Below are 19,791 nucleotides of genomic sequence, written 5' to 3' on the forward strand. Positions count from 1 at the left end.
GTTGAGGAAATTAAAGTTACTGTAAGTCTTATACTCTCCAAAAATATATTTTATATTCAACGTGAACCACACAAAATCAAAGCTAAAACTGGCTAAGTAAAATTTTGCTTGGAGTATAGTGTTGTACAATTGATTTAATCAGAATAACAATATCCCCAGAAATCATCCTCCAACAATAACATGTTAGAAAATTAAATGCAATTCAAGAAGCAGAGGAACAACATTCAGAAAAAAAATATGCTATTCACAGGTGCCTCTTTCCATATCACCATTGAAATCTTGTTTGGACTTGAACTTTATGGCATAGGTACTATACATGACGAAACTTGAAGGAGGAAAATAAATCTGTCATCCTCCCTCTTAATAACTTGAAGCCAGATGCCAAGGCAAGTCAATGAATATTAAATTACAAGACTGCTTCAGATGTGTTCTGTTGCTCATCCTCTGTTTGTACACTGAACCTGACTATTCCTGATAAGGAACATGCACTTTAATTAGGTGTTGTCCTAGAGATCGTGCTCTGCTCTAATAGAAGGAAATGGGCAAAAGGCAATTCCAGAACAAAAAAATACAAAAACAATGTCAAAGACTTTATTTATAGCAGCTAAGTTGAACACTATCGTCACTATCTCATTGAAGGAACAGCCTTGAAGAAACATCCTGCTGGTTTTAAAAAGACAACAGAAGTTTACCATACTTAGTCTTCTGTGACCAAGCGTAGACTGTTTAATACTAAAGTACCCAGAAGGAAGCTGAAGAGAATTTTGGGGTGCATGCTATCTCCACAAAGTAATCATTAACTTGGATTATCTGATTCATTTTCAGTCCATTTTCCTCAGTAGATTCTTACACTCCATAATGGCAGAGAAGGTAAGCCACCAGCTCAAGGACTGAAAAGTGTATTATATTTAGGTATGTTTTATTAACTTATATTTAACTTTAATCTTGGAAGTTCTGTAATTGCCCTGAAATGGACAAAAATTAAAACGGGGAAAAAAGGACCTAGTATAGCACAGCCCTCAAGCCCCTGAACACCTGCACAGCATGGCACTATAGGACCATTTGAACTGAAAAAAAAAGGAGAAGGTTCAAGAAAAGTGTTGAAGTCACAGCTGAACCAGCCTGTGATTTATATCTCACAGAGTGGGGAAAGTACTATCCAGCCTTTTTAAAATCATGATTCACTACACAAAGCTCTGTTTGTTTGGGGTTTTAGTTCTGTTTCTTTTTTGTAGGGGACAGGGAGAGGGGGCGTGGGTGGATATGTTTGGATTTTTTTGTGTGAGGTGGGTTGGGTTTTTTTTCCCTTTGCTACAAAGTGTAGATACACTTTGATCCCCAGGCTCAAAATCTTCTTTGCCTATCCCTCCAACTCCCTACTTGTATCTCTAGACAAGTAAGATATTCACAGTAGCGATTATGTATCATGCAACAGCTGTTCACCACAGCTAAAGCAAAAATAACTACTATCTTCTGATAGACACATTTCCACAGCTCCTTACCTTCACCAAAATGCTTTGCTTTTGAAACAGTATCTTGTTATAATTGGTTGATAACAGCACTGTCAAAAAAGCTTTACTGAACCCTAAGAGGCAGCAGCAGAGCAACTATTACTCCTTTTAATGAATAAGAAGACAGTAGTGTCACTACAGCAATGAGCATCTATCGACTACAAAGAAAAAAAAGCTAGGGGTGTCACACATCATCATCCTCTCAAGTGGAGCCTTTATGCTCACAAAACCAGAACAAGAAAATAGGAATCAGTAAGCACCCATCATAACATCTTTCAGACGATTTTCCAGTTCTGTACCAGCTGCGCACAAGTCTGTCATTTCCAGGGAACACACACATTTACTCTCCCATTGTTTTCTGAAAAGGTGCATTTCCACACAAAAGCAGCAAGCAGGTAGTATCTCCCGTCTTGGTAGCGCTCAGCTCCTAACCAGCAAGACCTTAGGCAAATAGCTTGTAGAAGAGCAGATTTAAACTTTCAACCGAACTTCATTATCTAACTGCATGACAACAAACACCAAACCCAATCTTTTATCCAAATGTTTTTTCTGAAGTTTTCAGATACCGCGATTGCCAAACATCTTTATACCACTGCAGCACACTTCAGTGAAAGCAGAGTGAAAACTCAAGAAGCTCTTGAAGAATATTTCTTCTGACTACAACTCCAAGCAGTGGGCAGTGCTGAGAAATGTCACATTGGATTGAAGTGGTTATGCAAGCCTAGCATACCACAACCTTCATTTCACACATACTGTGGTTATTTCAAGTAAGTTTTGATCTCAATGAACACATGACCTTCTTGAAGTCCTTAAAAACGCACCTGATGCACTAAAGAATGAGTGTTTGAAGGACCTTTTTAAACACTTTTAAAGGGTTTTTATTCCTCTCTTCTAGGCATCTCATGAAAAACAGTCACTTTCTGTCCTCTTAAGAAGTGAAAATAAGTTTTATATAGGTACTTCACACAAGCGTACATACAGATATTTGGAAGAAGTAGTTCAGAGAGCCACAGGCACTGCACATAACTTTTCACTCCATATTTGGAGATTCCACCAGAACTCTACAAGATGATAGAGAAGAAGCTTTAAAATAATATAATTATTCTCTGTCTCACAGCAAGTACAGAATTTGGCTCCCTCTCCCATACACACACTTGCCATAGACAGCGAGTCAGTCGATCCAGTCATCTATAAAAAAAGTTTATTTCTTAAATAGTATGAATATTATATTTATTCTCAGCACGAAGTAGATTAAAAGGTAAAATACAACAGTTAAATAAAACAATCAAGTTTGTACCAAGCTGAAGCCAAAGCACTGACACATAATAGTGTTCCAACAGGAGAAATACACTCTATAGGGCTAGTCCTTCAGTTTAGTGAGGCTTAGATCTTTTCTCTAAGAAATACCAAAAGGAAGACAACCTATTGCACCACAATTAATCTCACATCACCTTCATGAAACCACATGGAGACATTTACCAGCAAAAAGAAGATGTGGTTATAACTTGGACATCCTTCAGAACCATCTGAATATGTTCATCTAGCGAGACAACATTAGGGAAACCACAAGCAGGTACATGCAAATGTTTTATTCCCAAAATACACAGGTTTTCCTGATTGCTGTGAAAGCAATTATGAAAGATTTCAGACTGCTGGTGTACTCTATCCTGCATATCAGTGTATTATAAAATACTGTACATGACTGCAATAAAGCTTAGAAGAGCAAGGACTCATCTGTACTGTCAAATCAGCAAATTTACAGGGATCTGTGAGTCTTTTAGTGCTTTTTAACTCAGAACCTTAAGCAGTGTAGGGGGAAATGGAATGCTTGTGGGCTTTTTCGTCAATTTTAGGGATGGCAGTTGATTGCCATATCAATTAAATTAAAAAAAAAAAAAAGTTAATCAACCTGGTTTAGTAAGAACATATAACTACATCTCTCTTATCTGATTAGGAAATAGCCTAACACTACAAAACACTAGCAAAGACTTGAACAGAATATTTCAACCAGAAGGTTTCAAATACAGAAGGGACACACACAAAATGAAATATACTCTTTAAGCAGAACACAGAGAACATTAAGTTCTATATTCTACTCAACATAAATATGTATCAAGGATATTTTTGTCAGGGATGTTATAATTACATAAATCATCCTGAGACAAATACATTTCTCTCTGGACTAAAGGATCCTGATATTCCTACTTCAACAATGTGGCTTCAGCAACAGAGAGTAAACAAAATGACGCATCCATTCTATCAGGATGTACAAAGAATTACCCAGCACTGGCCATTTCTCTACTCATTCCCCCCTCTCCAAGTTTTATTTCTTTTCAACAAAGCAAACAAAACACAACTGTATAATAATCCAGCTTCTACTTCAGAATTTGTGAAAGCCTTTAGTCATTCTGACAAGCAAAAAAGGGCACAAAGGTGGTTGTTTTTTTTCATAAACTATGATTTCAAATGCTAATTCAACTACTTCTAAGCTAAACATACTGTATTGTGTTTTGCAGTTAACACTATGCAGCAAAACAATGTTGAGAGGTTCTTTCCAAAGATTATGAGTATTTATGTTCCCAATTTAGTGACTCATACAGCTAGCAATTTCTGACATTAACTCTATCCTCCTCAAACTTCTGAATATGAAAGCAAGCACTAAGCTGTTATTCAAAAGTAGAAAACAATGACTAATGCAAAGATTTTTATTATTTTTTTTTAATCTAGATGTTATCTAGGGGACAAGTGTTCCAGAAATAACTACGCGCTATTTCTGTAAAGACTATTAGAAGAGCTATACGAAGCTAATCCAATTTAAGGGACAGTTTTATGAAGAGTTATAAAAGAGTTTTATGAAATGAGCATTTAAATTAAGTCTTTTTCACAGTAATGGCACACTCAGGAAACAGGAAAAAAAAAAGATAACAGCACATATGCCTAATATAAAATTAATTCAGCTGCTGCAACATTTTTTCATATTTTTCTCCTCAACATATTCCTTCCTTCCTTATGATAAAGGGGTTTATCCTCAACAAAAATGCATCAAGAAACATGAAAATCAAGTGAAATGCCACCAGACCTGAGACAAACACAAATCATTTACCCCTTTTCAGAACCATCCCTGACAGGGAACGGCAGCAGGTTCAAAATTTTATCTTCCTGGAAGGGTGTCACATTTTCTGCTTCATACTAAAATCCTTTCAGCCTACTATCTTAGTAATCATGATTATTTCGTTTATAATTGCTGCATGGTTTAATAAGTCACTGAAGTTTGTCAAGTTGGTTTAGCATTTATTTTTCTTGGGTTTAATAGATTTGAATGCAGATAAAAAGGTGTATTGTCCTAAAATTACCTTCTTTCAGCCTTCACAACTTTTATGTGCAATTGCTAGGCATAGCCAGAACCCAAACCTCTATGGGAAGGTTTGCAAGATCACCCTTCCACAGAGTTATCAACTTGCTTGAAAGATTTTTTTTCCCTAGGATATTAATTACTTATCTGTGGAGCATCAACAAATGCTGATTTAGACAGTATTTCTGTTCACAAATAATCCTAAAGCTCATACTCACATGTAACAGCCTCATCATCTACAGAGGGATACTAGATTTCAGATACGCTCATCATTGCCTCTGCCAATACAAATGTGGTGGCTTTCATCACTGTACTGTAGTTCATATATGCCTCTTAACTTCTCCCAGCCACCTGCTATGTGGACACATCAGTTAAAGCCATACACAAGGAGAACCAGTCAGCCACCCCCAAACCACACGCTGTCCAATAGCTGCTGCTTGTCTTCATAACAAAGGTGATGGTGAAGCCTTAATTTCCTTGAGTCAATGGTTCAGATAGAACCTTCAGAGGGAACACTGGACACGCTGTAGTATTTAAAACAAAACCAGTGCAATTCCTGATACAGTACAGACAGTGTAATGGACATACCCTTCTCCTAGTTATAATCCCAAAAAATTATTTTGGAAAAAAGCTGAAGTGTTTAAAATAAACTAATGAAGGCTGTGATTCTATTTAACAACTAAAACGTCTGAGAGATGATACCAGCAGAGCAGCTGTTCTTGCTCTACAGAAACCACACAAGTCCAGATAATGCCTGCCAACTTTCCAAGTTTATGCAAGCTTCAGGGGTATAAAAGCCAGTAAACCTTTCTGAATACATGTTGTACTGTACATTGATTGTACCTGCAGAGTTACAAGGCGAACTGCATAACTGTGAGGGTAATTTTTCCTATATAGAAGGGGGGAAGGGGGGAAGAGGAAAAAAAAACTAATCAATAACAGCAGAGGGCATCTTTTTAGTCACGTAATGCGACATAATTACTATTTCTGTTTGCATATATGATCATTTAGCATGAAAAGAAAAAAAATAGCCTTTTATAATAAAGAACATAAAGCTTCTGTTTCTTGTCCAGTTTGAACATGGGAGGTGATTGCTGGATTTCACTACTGAATGCTTTCAAGTACCTCTCGCAGCAACGGTCTGTAAAAGACACGTATTACTTTGCAATAACTCCTATACCTATGGCAGCTCCCTTACTTGGATTTGAAATCCTTAGAGTACTCATCCGCACGTGATTAAGAAGTAAATAAACTTGCATGTAGATATGCCCTTGTGTTTAAATATTAACAGCCTGATCCATTAGCATGATAAACACTTAACCGGATTCTGTACAGCGTTAAGCAAGTTAATCATTGTTTACATTCCCATAATTGACAGCACATCACTTCACATTCAGTAGATCGGAAACCATTTTCTGTTTCATTTTTGCATCCTCTCTGTTACATGAGGGATGGAGGCCACCACATGCTATATAGCTATTTCAGAACAGTTACTTTGTAGCTGTTATAACCAAAAGAAAAAGACAAGGTGCTTGTTAATCACAGGTTACTTGAGGATATTTACTGAGTCTTCTATTTTTCATTTATTTACCTACTAGACTACAGGAATTCTACATGCTCTTACAGTCTTGTACAAGAGGCTATAGCCATTCATTTATTCCAGATTTCATATGACTCACACAATTGAGATCCACTCACAAATCAAGGCGCAATTTGGAGGTAAATCAGCGGGATTTTTATAAGACCTTGAAAATATTAGATCTGTGGATATAACAGGTTCTTTAGTCAGTATTTAGAGATGCAAACTGTATCATTTCAAGACTTTTCTCTGTCCAAAAAGTTCAAATATTTTCACAAAAAAATGCTAAGAAAAATTACGTTTTGTCAAAAGAGATTGTTCAAAAACCTAAAATACAGAAAGCATAACTAAAACTCTAGCATAAACACCATTTAAGAGATCAGGCTACTTTAGCACCTAAAGCAAAAGAGTTAATATAGGAAAAACTAGCTCCCGAGTCAATAGTAAGACATTATATGTAAAACTCCCAAGCAGAATGAAGTATCGCCCACTGCAAGTCAGATTTTTGTATAAGGATGTGTGGTCTCACTGACCACTTGCTCTGAGCAACTCCACACAATACACCTCCAAATGGCACACACACAAGACTCCCACAACTTGGAATCATGCCAGAACAACTGTCTACACAAAAGCAGTCCAGAGAAGAAGTGCACTATTCAAAACAGAGCGGAGGTTGGAGAAAATGTGCAGGGAATGATACTGACTGTTACAGTGTCTTCACAGCTCACGAGGCCTTGTCACACTGCTAACCGATACGCACAATTCTGATGGAAAATAAAAGGGATTTCTGTTCAAAACACTATAGCATTCTGTTTACTAGAATTGGGTAGTAAATATTTACAGAGAGCAAATCATATGTATCAAAACTTTAAATAGACTAAGTGACACTGAATGACAAGCCAAAGATATCCCTGTGCATTCCCTTATGTCAAGCACACCATGGGAGCTCCATTTCACACACTCCCCTACCTACATTCTGCAAAACCTATTGTTCTGCAATAAATATTTTAACTCTATTTGTTTCCAAATCCTCAACTTCTCCTATTGTGAATTCAAATTCCGTTGAGATACAGCATCTGCCTGACAACTTGTTGCACTTTGCAGACCTCTTTGCCCATGCCACGGAATCAGGTATGTGAGCAAATTAATTCTATAACAAGTGCTTGAGGAGGAAGGAATTTTCTCTACCTTTTCTCTATGAAAATATAGCACACATAGTACTGAAGTGCAACATTTAACTACAAGTTAGATATTAATGTATATATGCACCCACAGAAAAGATATACACAAATATTTACATATGCACACGACTTGAGAACTACAGAAAAATAAAGATGTCAACTACCAAAGCTGGGTGTCTTGCATTAATGTAAATGGTTCCTTGGCACATAACAAATTCTGGTCACTGTGCGACGGTCACATCACCAAGATAGCAGGTAAAACTCCGGCAATGCAACACGAGCCTGGAGCCAGCCATAACCAACCCTACAGCTTTCACCTGCACGGCCCTTCACCAGCATTAACTATTTAAATTCAGGCAACGATCCATAACATCTAATTAACGTTATTTCTCTTTCACAGCCTATTCGGAGCCTGCTGTGACTGCTCTGGCAAATGTAAGCAATTTGTTTTTTCCACTTTCCTTTGCCTACCAGCCTCCACCACCTCCTTCCCCCAGGGTGGGAGCTGTGCCGAGCGGCGGGAAGGACTGAAAACCCTCTCTCACTCGCCAAGCCAAACAAGCAGCAGGGGGAATAACTTATTTGTAATAACAACTACAGTTTTCAACGGAGGCAACAGGCACCTGGGGCTCGGGCCCTTACTTCGCAGAGTTTTCCTTCTAAGTCGATACTCGTGTAAGATTTGTCCTTAAATAAACGTTAAGAGCTCTTTAAAAACAAATATCCAAGAGTGAAACGGCTGTTGAGCCCTGAGAGGAAACGGGTCAAGCGCCCGCCGCCTCCAACCGTCGCCTCGCCGGCGGCGCCCCCCGCCCCCTCAGGGCCCCTCGCAGCGCTGCCAGGCAGGAGCGGAGCTCGAGGGTCCCTGAGGCGGCGGCTCTCGCCTGCCTGCCTGCCCTCCTCCGACCGGCGCTACACCGACCTTGGCGGTGCAAAGCTCCGACGGCGAGGTACCCCGTGCCTCGTCGTCTCCGGGACATCGCCAGAGTGAAGCGAGGAGACGGCGAGGGCGTGAGGAGACGGAGGAAGCGGGCGCGTTCCCACCAGGAGCTGGCGGGAGTCCTTTCTCGAACAGCCGGGGCAGCCTCGCTACCGCTTCGTGTGCGGTCCCGTAAGGGGCGGCAGGTCACTCCGGAGGCACGATTCAACCTTTGTGGTCGGCCCCGCCACGGCCGCCTGCAGGTACCCCAGAGGAACTGCCCCCTCCAGCCCTGACAGAAAGTCGCCTCCCTTCACGGCCGCAAACGGAGCCCGGACGCAAGGGACGGCAACTTACCTCACACCCTCCTGCTCCTCCTCGGCTCTCGGCATGCGGCTCGCAGAGTTGTGGTCCCGGCGAGGACCGGCAGCAGCCGTCGGCAGGGGCGAGAAAGGGGGCCGGGCAGGGGAAGTCGTTGGCAGCGAGAGCGGAGAGGACACGGGGGATTCCAAGGCTGGCCCGGCGGCTGTCAGGGGAGGCGGAAGGAGGGGACGTGTGTGTGCCGCAGCCCGCCCTCTCCGCCGACCCAGGCCCGCCCCGCGGCTCGGCGCCCCGCCCGGTTCGCCACCCTTCCCGCTCGTTTTGCCCTTTCCCAATTCCCATCTGCTCCTCGGTCGCGCACCCTTCACTTCTGCTCCCGCCCCCGCTGGGTCGCTTCGGAACTGCCAATCTCGGAGCGGTACCGCGGCTCGGGCCTGGGGCGGCTGCCTCAGCAGCGGTGGCCCGACCGAGTCTTGGTTCGTCCCAGGACTCCAGGCTTCACTTCCCCAGCCTCCCCCGAACCCTCCGCCTCCCGGCTGGGGAAACCGGGAACCTGCGAAACCCCCGAGGCGAGAAGGGGCCTCGGCGTGCAGCCCTGTTCCCGCTGATCGCTCTGGGGGCTTTGCACGGCTTGTGCCGCCCTAAAGTCCAGATCCCACCGGCACGGTGGTGGTCAAAACTCTTGAGGAGGAACACCTCCTCCTCAGAAGAAGAAAAAAAAAAAAGCGCTAGTTCCGCACTGAGAATCTCTGACGGGAATGAACAGCGAGTAACATGGAGAGGACCCATTAGGTCAACAAACCGGTGACAGAGAATGTACAGCTGGGATGTTTGTTTTAGAGGAGTGTGCCAGTCTACTAGGAAGCCTTATTAATCAAGAAAAAAATAGGGCTGTGAAGATGGAAGCCAATAGATAATGACTCTAGCTCGGAGCAACCTTTCTGGTACACATTTGTACTGTACCTGGTAAGGATAAACTCTCTGTGACTGAAGTATAAACCCACTTATACAGTACAATAATAAATACAAACGATTAGATCACTTAACACAAATGCAAATTCAAGGAACATGGAGGTGGTAGGCATTTTCTGTAGTAGTATTGACAACAGCCCATGGAAAAGCAGTAATAAAAGACAAAAAGCAGCTTACCACATTTTGGAGCCCAGACACTAGAAATACTTTAAAATAGAATAGCTAATTGTGTTTCTCAGCTATGGCTAGGCTTTCCATTTTAAACCTAACATCTTGCAGTGAGATTTAATCTCTCAGTGGTTTCAAATTGCTGAGGATAGAAATGCAGTACAGACACAGACATATGGACATCAGACTTTGTTTCTTTTTAAGTATCTTAAATTTCATTTAATTTCTTCAGTTTGGGATACTGCAGTAATCTCTGAACTCCACTTTACACCATATGAAAACACTGTAGAATTCAAGTGACATTTAACAAAACCAGTTGTTAAGGTGAAGCACTCTTTAAGGGATGATTCAACTGGAGAATAGGCATTAAGGTTCCAGAGCAGTTTTGCAGCAATTTTTTTTTCTGCTTCTAAAGTACCAATTCACCTAAGACAGACAGGCATAAGGGGACCCAGCTAGTCCTATGGCAAAGTTAGTTACATAGGGATTTATGTTTCAACACTATGCTGTGGGCAAAACCTGGGCTCCCAGAAGTATTGATATAATTAGCAGAATCTTTGAGGCTGTTCAGGTCTGATAATTTCTGACGGATTCCTGAAACATCGAACCTTCATCATGGCTGCTGCCAAGAAAACTAGAAAACAGACATCCCACCCCATGCTTTGGCAGTGCCACTCAAGTGGTGCCCATTACAAAACCAGAGCTGCAATAGGTGGCAAGTGCCTGTGCATTTTTTATTCAGGACTTACCATGCCTGTAAAGGAAAAGTGGCAGTTTTAGATCCCTGTGTTAAAGCTTCATTCAGTACTCATTATCTGGAAATGGGGCGAGCTACTCTGTTTGAAGACCTTTAACATCTAGTCTATTTTATGTGTCCTCAAACTTGCCACTCACTCACGTATACAGGGAACGAAGGATTAGTTAATGTGAATTCTGTAATTATATGCCATACTGGAATCTGCTCAACCACAACAACTAAAAATGTTGTCCAAGATCTAACACTTTTTAATAATTACTAATTTGTAATTCCTGATTTTTAAGATAATAAATTATACAACACAACTGGCAATTGTGTTCAGCATTTTTAAATCTTAATGAGCATAACATTTTAATTCTTCAAAACATTATCTTAAAATACAGTGATATTTGACACTTAAAAAACTGTGTTTCTAACAAGCCAATTAAAGGGCAAGAGCAGGAATATTCCAAATGTACCTGTATTTCTCAGGTTTTAAGGCAGTCTACCAAACAAATAGGGTAAAGTTTAGAAGTACGAATCCTGCCCTGCTTTTCTGATTCACTATAACTATCGCTCCACCCTCAGTAGCTAAGTATTGTCCAACTCTCCTGCAAAGAGATGGTGGTTTCCTTCCTAACACCTAAATCACACCTTGGCACGTTTGCAAAAACTACAACGAAGAGTAGACAGTTTCCTTTCTGTGGATGACTAATTACTTTTATGGGTACATCCCCTATATTAGATGCTGCTAAAGACAAGTAGGTCTAATTCTACTCTCAGTTTTAATTATTTTAAAATAACTATGATGTAATGACAACAATGAAATCACTCCTGATTTTCATCAAAATTATACAGGAGTCATTCCTGCAAACCAGGTTCACAGCAAGCAGTGCACTGCCAGAGAAGTGGTACCAAGGAGTGCTACAGGGCTGAAACAGCCCCTGCGGAGTCTGTCACACTTCAGAGGTCTCTGTTGGGATACAGTGAAGGAAATCAAACACACTGCTTAACATCTGCCTCACATCCACCTCCTCCTTCTCTCGCAGTTCCTACTGTGCCTCTGCTGTGCAGCCCTCCGTATCCCACCTGGCTCCAGCAGTAGGCTTGCTGGAGTGCCACAGAACTCGCTCGGTGCGTAAAACCGACCTGTTGACTGTTCTATCACGCAGGTTATTACAAAGTAGCAAAAGCTGCAATCATGGTATCTCTGCCCAGATACGCTGGCTGGGTACAGGCTGTTGAAAAAAGCACCTTGTTGGCTCAAGGCTAAGAAGTGAATCCCTGTGTTCTGCCTTCAGCTGACACGAGTCTCATCTCTGCTCTGGTGGATCTAGTTCCTATCTAGTGCCTATCCCTCTCTCATGTAAAATGAGGATAACAGCACTTGCTTATGACCTTCATATCCCCAGTTGTGCACTTGTGAGGAAAAAAATCTGACTTGTGACTCACCAAACAACTCCTCTGATGTATGTCCCACTCACATTGTTAGTATCTGATTTCATAATAGGACCCACTGAAATTGGTTGAATCATCCGAGAAACAAAGCATTACTAAAAAGGGTGTGGCCACAGCATTAAAAAAAGGTCTAGAACATGTTACTGAAAAATTCTATACTATGATTATTGTTCTGCAACTTTCACCAGGCAGTAGCCAGCTGCAGGGAAAATACTACTGGCACTTGTTCCCTCAATGTAAAATCCTTCTGGGATTCTTTTCCTTTGAAACAGTTTAGTTTGGTAACTATGTAAAAAATAAATAAAACAAGTCTTTTACCCCTCAGTGTTTAATATCCCCTTTTGCTATGCTAGGCATCCACTCTTTTGACAAGTTTAATCCTCTGTAACTGGGTTAGAAATAAAATGTTTGGGTTTAATCTGTATTTGTAGTGTACTGTCAAAGGTAATAAATAAGGAACTCTTAGTCTGCAGCTGGCAATAGTCAATATTCCAATAAAAGGTAAAGTACAGTCTCCAAGGGTCGCTTTACTGTCATACAGGAAAATGAGTTTCCATCTTAAAGACCCTTTGTATAATCTCACGTGCCATGTCTAGTATTAAGAAGTGTTCTACTCTATAGGATTATCAATACCCAAATATTTTTAGTTGACTAAAATCTCATCATAAACATGGTTGGCAGGAATTCAGAGCAAGGTACGTGAAGAACTTGATGTTACTTTACAATCCAAGGGTTAATACAGAATTTGTACAGGGAGCACACACACGTTACAGCATTTACAGTTACATGAAGCTACAGGTCAGATACTAAACAGGTGGAGAAAAAACCACCAGTTCTATAGACTATTATGAAATAAGTTTACCTGCCTCGTATAATCAACAAGACTGCCTCTCCAAGGAGACCTTTTGTAAAGCAGCAGCAACGAAACAGAATTCCAGCTAAATCAGCAGCCCAACAGCACCGTATTCCATAAAGTCACTCATGCTAGTTCAATCTTCTGTCAATTATCAAGGCCTTTGAACCTACCAGCAGAGTGGAAAAAAAAAGTAGTTTGATTTCTGCGGCAAATCTGCCTTGAACATTACAGGTCCCTATCTATTGAAAATGAAGTATTTATTAATTGATGAAAATTACCGAGGAGCTGATTTCTTCTTGTACTGAATTTTACTATTATGTCTATTAATAGTTTATTAGTAGTTGCACTCAAAGATCCTTAGGAGTCCCTTCCAACTCAGTGTATTCTGTGATGCTATGATCTGTAGCAGAGTAACATACTAAAATCACTAAGACCCGAGCTTTTAGCACTGGGGTAGGTATGGACAAGCACTCCAATTTCTGGTCATCTGGGTGACATCCAACATTAAGGAAAGAACATTTCCTTTTCCTCTGCTTTTTGTGAGCAGAACTTTTTCCATAGGCTACGACAAATATGAAAACATTGTCAACAGTGCAGCTGCTCATAACAATGAACATGGTAGGTAAACCAGGCTTTATTAAATCAGTTCTAAGCAAATAAAGAAATTGCATCCTGTTATAAAATACATAAATTGATCATTGCTCTGGATTTTTATGAGTTTAAGAAACAGCAACAGATGATAGCAAATAATTTACAGCAGATAGAAGGAAAAATTCTTTAAACTGATTTGTAGCACAGCCTTTAACTTCTGACCTTTCAGAAATAATTTGGGTCTGACTGGTTATAGTTTTGGTATGCAGTGCACGTTTTTCACTAACTCAGAATATGCTGTTTGTTGTGTGATTTCTGTATCACATCACCACAATATTTAAATGCAAGATTAAAAAAAAAAGAAGAATAAAATGAGAGCTTACTTAAGCTTTTCAAGGTGTGTAATCCATACACACCTCCTCACACCAAAGTGTATCTTTCCATATCTTCAAGGTGTAAGAATATTGGCCAACTGTTTCCAAACATCAGGAAAGCATCCTGAGGGTTCTCATGTTTTAATCTGAAGGTGTAAAAACACCTTCTTTCAATTTTCTTTCAATCACAAAGTCCCTCATGTACAGGGCTCCATGGCAGAGGATACAGAGATCAGGACTGCAGAATATACGTGTGGACAGCACATCACACAGAAATCCAGTTCAGGCACAGAGAAATAACTTAGCAATTTCTCTTTTGCATTACAAACGCATTCATGTACTTAGTGACCCTTCCAAATGTCTCTGATGTATCTGGTGATAGAAAAAGGAATTGTGGGGTAGAGGCCCAAAGAACACAGCAGGTATAAACATTATAATCCTCCTCCCATAAATTCCATGTCACTGATACATATGCAAACCATGGGATACTAAGTAAGCAGTTCAAGTCTTCATTAATATCAAGTTTTACAGACTCATTACAGATTTTTCTGTAGCATTCTAAAAAATGGACCAAAAGTCCAATATAAAAACCTTCATTTAAGGGTCACAAGCTGTTTCAAGGCTTATCCCTGAAATTACAGTTTGCAGGGTTCACTGACTGAACAGTGCTTTGAAATCCACTCGGATGAAAACAAAAAGCATGTGAATCTTGAATAATTATCCCACCTTTTTTGACAAAATAAATTCAATCCAGGCTGTTACAGTTTTGTAGTTGGTATGGATAGGTTTCAACTTAACATGCAGAACCATGTACTGCTAGGAGACCTTCAGGGAGGGTATCGGAAAAATCCTTACATAAAATCATATTAAGGCAGTTTTAATTGTTAAACAAAACAGGCCCTGTCTGTCCAATACAAAAGTTTTAGAAAATGAAAGTTTCTTATATTTTCTTGACTACATTAAACACTCATCAAAATATCTGTTTCACTTCCAGGTGTAGAGTATGAATAGCAGTTAGACAGTCTGATTATTTGCGTGGTATGCATAAGTAAAGTTATCTTATACTATTAAGAAAAGCCCAGTGAAAGAAACAGAAAAAAAAGTTTTATTTTGTTATTTAACTTCTAAATTACAGCATCATAAAAAAAATATTTCTGCAATGTCATCTGCATTCTTTTTTCAACAGTTGATGTGTTTATGTATAGGTACAAATTATGGCAACAATATACTTATCACTCACAAAGTTAAACACCCTGCCATATCTTGAGCCTTCAGCTTTCCCATGTTTTTTCTACAGTTCCAGAAAATACATTTTTAAAAATCCAACGTCCACACAAGTCCTCCATGCTTGAGTCTGGCAGAAATTAACAGGATCCTTCCACCATTAATGTTTTGCTTAGAGATTACTAATGCTTGAAAATAATAGTAGGCTAACCTCTAACATTTGTATTAAGACATTTGTTTTAAAAATATTTTTACAAGGATTGTTGCTATTATTCTCATTGGATGTAAAATACAGAACTCTTGCAAATTCAGTACCAGGTTCTTCCAGCATCTCAATATACACAGTATCTCTCTGATTTTTTTTTTCAGTATTTTTTGGAAGCACTGTGGCTTTGCGAAAAAACTATGCTAAAACACTTTATTACGTTTCTCATTTTTGTATATTTTAAGTGTGGGCTTGTCCTACTCTAAATTTTCAAAAATAATGACATTCTTTTTCTTCCAAGGACACACATAATACACTGTTTCCACCTTATTTCCACCTTTCGAATGAAGGAATTCTTTTCTTTCCCCCACCCCCAGCAGATTTGACTGGCATCTGCATAGACTTTTTATAGTTAAAAAAATAAGATTTGCAGGATTGTACAGCAAATGTTGAAGGGATAAAATTGAAAACATAATTGTCAAGTCATTCTTTGTGCAACTGCCACCGTTTCTGAAGCTGAGCATCCTTAGAGCTCAAAATGAAAACCTAATCCCGTTAAGTAATACCAATTCTGCTACTGAATTTAACAGAACCAGAAATCTTCCCAATCTTTAGTTCCCCATAAAATAACTGTATGTGAGCTGCAACTCTCCACAGAGGAAAGGTGCATTACCTTCTCCAGCTAACTGCTAAGAAATTGCCGTCTCCTCATGTTCTGCAGCTTTGAAGTTTTGATGCACAGTAGCTCTTCAGCACAAAAATTCTCTAACCTTTTGGCCTGTGTCTTACCAATCCAAAATCCTTCTCTAGTAAAACAGCAAGAATCACACTGAATCAAGATCCTCCATAGCTGGATTTGGGGGAGCAGCATTTACATCTAGATTATTCTGCCTAGTTCGACCCAGGTATTTCTCAACTTCAAAGAACGAGAAAACAAAGAATTTTGCTCTCAGTACAGCCCAAAGCACAACATTAGAAAAAAAAAACCCAACCACTGAAGGTGCAGATGATTCACTATGTAAAACTAACTGAACTTACTTAGGTATTGTGTGTTTGAGGTGTTCCAGGTAACGTTCTTTCAAATCCAGAACACAGGGTAAGTAAGGAACTTTACATTAATGGACAAGGCCCTCCAAATGTGACACATACAACTAGCTGATCACAGAATTCCATGTTATAATTCTGAATCATGTCAGAGTTCTGCCATCACGGTGATGGTTAAGTAATTGTTACAGCACCTTCCTACTCCATCTGTGAAAACAAGTGCAAGAGTCTTTTGTGTGGAAATTTAAGTGACTAAATATAAACTAATGCAAAAAAAGACCCACCTAAAAAAAACCCCACAAAACCTAGGAGCTTTAAAGCTAGGCAAAATCATCACTGGTTTAATAGTTCTATCTCTTGCTATGACAATGGGCAAGATGACGGAAAAGCTGGCAATGGCTAATTCTTGTCTATCAAAACTGAGAGAATATTTGAGGTGTTTGAGTTCTCCCTTGATACATTCCTTGATATATATAAAGTAAGCTCCTGTTAGTGGAATGTGAAGACAGGTTAAACGAGCCAGAATCTGACTCCATAAGCCAAATTAGCAAAGGGACATTCATACAGTGTCCTTCACTGTTTGCTGATATCATGCTGATTATAATAGTGCCTAGAAGTGTGGTTACATAGACAGGCTCTACTTATGACAAGTGGCTGTTGGGAAACAGCAGGCATATTTCAGGTGATGGTGTAATACCTACCTGCTCACTGCAGAAGGGACATGCATGCTCTCTGTCTTTACCTAAAATGTCCAGTTGTAGTTTTAGCATTTTTTGTTACCCTAACACTAGTAATATTGTCTTAATCACTACATAGTAAGTAGTGTGAACTGAAAAATAACTTGGAGGCTTCTGATTCAAAACAAAGCAAAGCATTCATGCCTGCTAATTGCTTGTCTTGTTTTACCTCAGGAGATTTTGTAGCAGCATGGCCTTGAAGGGTAACAGAAGTCCCCCATAAAGCATACTCATCTCACGTCTGAAAAAATACAGAATAATGTCTTAAATACAAAATATGGTCTTCCTTCCCCCATCTCTTCAAAATATTCTTTGCATTAGCCCTTCCAGGAAATAAAAAAAACCCAAACACAGGAAACTTAAGTTTCCATGGTATCACTCGGCATATGCAGGATTTATGTTTTTCTCTATTATAAAAATGATACTCCAGACCCAGTATGGTACTATTTGAGTCATCATAGCCAGACTGTGGAGAAGAGATAGGAGAATCATACAGAAGAGGGAGACAGGAATTTATCTGAAATGAAATACTGAGACACATGAACATCAAGGAAAGAGAGGAAACTGTGAGGAACGGAGCTCAAACATTTCTAAAAGAAAATAATTTCTTCTGATGGTGAATTTCTTGAACTCACTCTTGGCATTTTTTCTGTCTTCTGAAAAAAAGCCCTGGTCTCATTCACTACAACACTCCTGCCACCAAGTATGCCAGCGCTTAAAACTAGAGGCTGGACCACAAAGGTTCCTAATGTTCTAAGCTATTTTGTGTCCAGTCGCAAGATTATTTATAGGAAAAAAAGTATCAATTTTTACCATGGCATCTGTGAACAGTGTAGTATCATGACATTTCAATTAGTTACAGCAATAATTTTGAAATGCTTTCTCATCTATTTTTCCATGCTGCAATTTTAAGATCCTGAAAGACTTTATGTAAGATTCAAGTTTACTGGCCATAAAAAAAAAAAAAAAAATCCTTTAGGAATAACAGGTCTTCTTCAAGGAGCATTTCTTCCTTCAAGTAGATTTAGTGCTGAGACTGTGGTAGTTAAAGCACAAACAGAGGCTGTTGATAAAGTGGCAATGCATAACAATGTTGTAATGTATTATAAAGGAGCAATTGCCTGCAGTTCATCAGTACGGATATGGCAACGAAGTTCTGCTTTACATATTCCAGGCACTAAGAACTTTGTGGCAGTAATTACAGGAGGTTCTTCTTCCCCTACAAAAGGAAAAAAAGGGAAACATTGGTTTTGTATTTGGTCAACATTTTAGAAACGAAGCAAAGAAAACTTACAAACACCCTCTGGACAATAACACAACACGTTCTGAGGTGTCACAGGCAGTAATGCCCCACAAAGGACTTCTTAGACAAGAGCTTCTTAGTGGAAAGACCTAAAGGTTTAGCTGTTGATACTTCCTAAAAATTAAACTGGTTTGACCTTCAGTTGATGATGCCCAATATGATGACATCTGAGCAGCTTTTCATTGCAGATCAGTAGACTGCACATGAACTGTACTGAAAGTATTATAAATTACATGACTTACGATTTTAATTCAAAAGATTAAATCATTCTATCTGTGAAGAAGAATATGAACATCTACCTTGAGAAGCTAGATGACAGGGCTATCGCTTCCCTTTTGACCAAGTAATGGATAAAAAATAGGTAGCCAGAACAGGCTACCACAAAGTAGTCAGAACTAGGTGCTGTGAACTCAGAATAATAATTTGGACACATTCCACTCTCAGAACAAGAATAAAAGCTGTTTTAAACAAACAAACAAACCAATCTATTCCTCTCATTATTAAGCATGGAATTATTAGGTTTATAATTTTTTTTTTTTTTTATAAATATGTCAGGACTGTAAAAAGATTTAATAGGTTGCACACAAATAGGCAGATGATGCTCCTTTGTACCCTATTCTTAATTAGGGGAGGTCTGAGTGCGAGTCAGGCAGGGCACTGCTTTTGGACAGGGCCAGTGGATGGGGTCATGGCAGAATTATTCTGGTTTCTTAAGATGTCGCAACGTCGGTGTTAAGATCCAACTCTACCAGCTAGTGCTATAATGTTCAACCTCTACAGCTGAAACATGTGAACAAGTAGGTATGTGACTTGAGAATTAATTACTGGAAAGACTGCCTCTTTCTTCTAGTGACTCCTTGGCAGCTGGGATACCCAGCTGACAGCTCTGTGATTGAAGCAGGAAGGGAATACTGGTAAAGTGTTCTTACAGAGACACCATAAATTTAAACTACAATCCTACTTTAAGCCAGCATTAGAACCTTTACAGGTATCATCTGCAACTTTTCCAACAAATGTGAGAAAATGCTACATTGGTATTATATTCTTTAACTTCCTGCCATCTTCTAATTTTGAAACCAAAAAAAGAATGTTTGTGGATTAATTACAGCAGTAAATATGTATCTATTTTTAATCTGAAAAGTTTATTTTAGTTATTTTGTCCTATAAACCATCTAAGCCTGTAGATACAGATGCTACATCTGTAAATCAACACCTATGTTCTCTCCCACACAAGATAATTTTGGCATCAAACATTAGTTA

The 19,791-nt window shown here is 39.4% G+C and overlaps 2 protein-coding genes across 2 annotated transcripts in view; both read right to left on the reverse strand.

Annotated features, from left to right (window-relative positions):
* The window catches only part of ARHGEF3 (Rho guanine nucleotide exchange factor 3), a gene marked incomplete at its 5' end in the record, with an annotated part of 109,595 nt that extends 100,661 nt beyond the window's left edge, over positions 1 to 8,934 (reverse strand). Inside the window, one exon of the mRNA XM_084269621.1 lies at positions 8,900 to 8,934. Coding sequence (XP_084125747.1) covers positions 8,900 to 8,934 — 35 coding nt within the window. The remainder of the gene's footprint in view (positions 1 to 8,899) is intronic.
* A 9,397-nt stretch (positions 8,935 to 18,331) lies between these two features.
* Positions 18,332 to 19,791, reverse strand: part of IL17RD (interleukin 17 receptor D) — a gene marked incomplete at both ends in the record, with an annotated part of 44,027 nt that continues 42,567 nt past the window's right edge. The window contains one exon of the mRNA XM_084269532.1: positions 18,332 to 18,447. Within this exon, the coding sequence (XP_084125658.1) occupies positions 18,332 to 18,447 (116 nt within the window). The remainder of the gene's footprint in view (positions 18,448 to 19,791) is intronic.

This window comes from Gallinula chloropus (assembly GCF_964237585.1).
Source record: "Gallinula chloropus genome assembly, chromosome: 12".
NCBI classification, from domain to species: Eukaryota; Metazoa; Chordata; class Aves; order Gruiformes; family Rallidae; genus Gallinula; species Gallinula chloropus.